The sequence below is a fragment of the Nansenia antarctica genome, assembly GCF_963989245.1.
Source record: "Nansenia antarctica genome assembly, chromosome: 17".
In the NCBI taxonomy this organism is placed as follows: domain Eukaryota; kingdom Metazoa; phylum Chordata; class Actinopteri; order Argentiniformes; family Microstomatidae; genus Nansenia; species Nansenia antarctica.
This window is the reverse complement of record NC_137687.1, coordinates 366,868-367,723: the sequence shown is the minus strand read 5'-3', so window position 1 is coordinate 367,723 and position 856 is coordinate 366,868. Positions and strand designations below refer to the sequence as shown.

General features: G+C 53.7%; 1 protein-coding gene across 1 annotated transcript in view; it reads right to left on the bottom strand.

Moving 5' to 3' along the window:
* Nucleotides 1–405: 405 nt before the first annotated feature.
* The window catches only part of tmx3b (thioredoxin related transmembrane protein 3b), a gene marked incomplete at its 3' end in the record, with an annotated part of 52,936 nt that continues 52,485 nt past the window's right edge, over nucleotides 406–856 (bottom strand). The window contains 2 exon segments of the mRNA XM_080547700.1: nucleotides 406–504; nucleotides 507–740. Coding sequence (XP_080403826.1) covers nucleotides 406–504; nucleotides 507–740 — 333 coding nt within the window.

Here is an 856-nt window from a genome sequence, read left to right as displayed (position 1 = left end):
AATTAAACAAATATTTGGTTTTTATTCAATCCATTCTCCCCTGGTCGTTGTATCATTAACTAACTCTACCCCTACTGATATATGTGACAGCTAGTTTGGGACTTGTGTTTCTTAGCTGTTTCTTAGCTGTTGACCTGACTGACATACAGACGCTACTGTACACAGGACTCCAAAGCAATTAAAATAACAGTCTGCAGGAGAAAAAAAGGGGGATGACAGGGGGAAATAATAAAAGAGAAAAAACAAAAAACAAAACAACAACAACACCTTGATATGTGTCTGAGTTCCATGTCTCTGTGCCTCCCTCTCGGCCTCCTCTACTCTCTCCCTCTCTCCCTCCCTCCCTCCCTCCCTCTCTCCCTCTCTCCCTCTCTCCCTCTCTCCCTCTCTCCCTCTCTCCCTGGGTTAATCTGCCTTCTTGTCATCTGGGTTCTTCTCCTCTTCCTGCTCCTGCTCCACCTCCTCCTCCACCTCCTCCTCCTCCTCCTCCTCTTCCTCCTTCTCTCCTCCTCCCCTCCCTCTAGCTGGCCGCTGATGGCCTGCTGGCCCCCCTCCCCCTCCTCCTCCTCCTCCTCCTCCTCCTCTTCGTCGGTGAAGCCCCCCTCCCTCTTCATCAGCTCCAGGTCTTCGGTCCCGTCGTCGGTCTCGGCCGTGCAGATCCCGTAGCACATCAGGCTGATCACCCCCAGGGGCAGACCGAACAGGAAACACCCCAGCACAGGGGAGCTGCGGAACACCGACTGGGGGAGGGAGGGAGGGAGGGAGAGGGAGGGAGAGGGGGGGAGTGGGAGGGAGGGGCAGTTGATTACTTAGACAAGGAGCAATGATAGTACTGTATCTACACACATACACACAC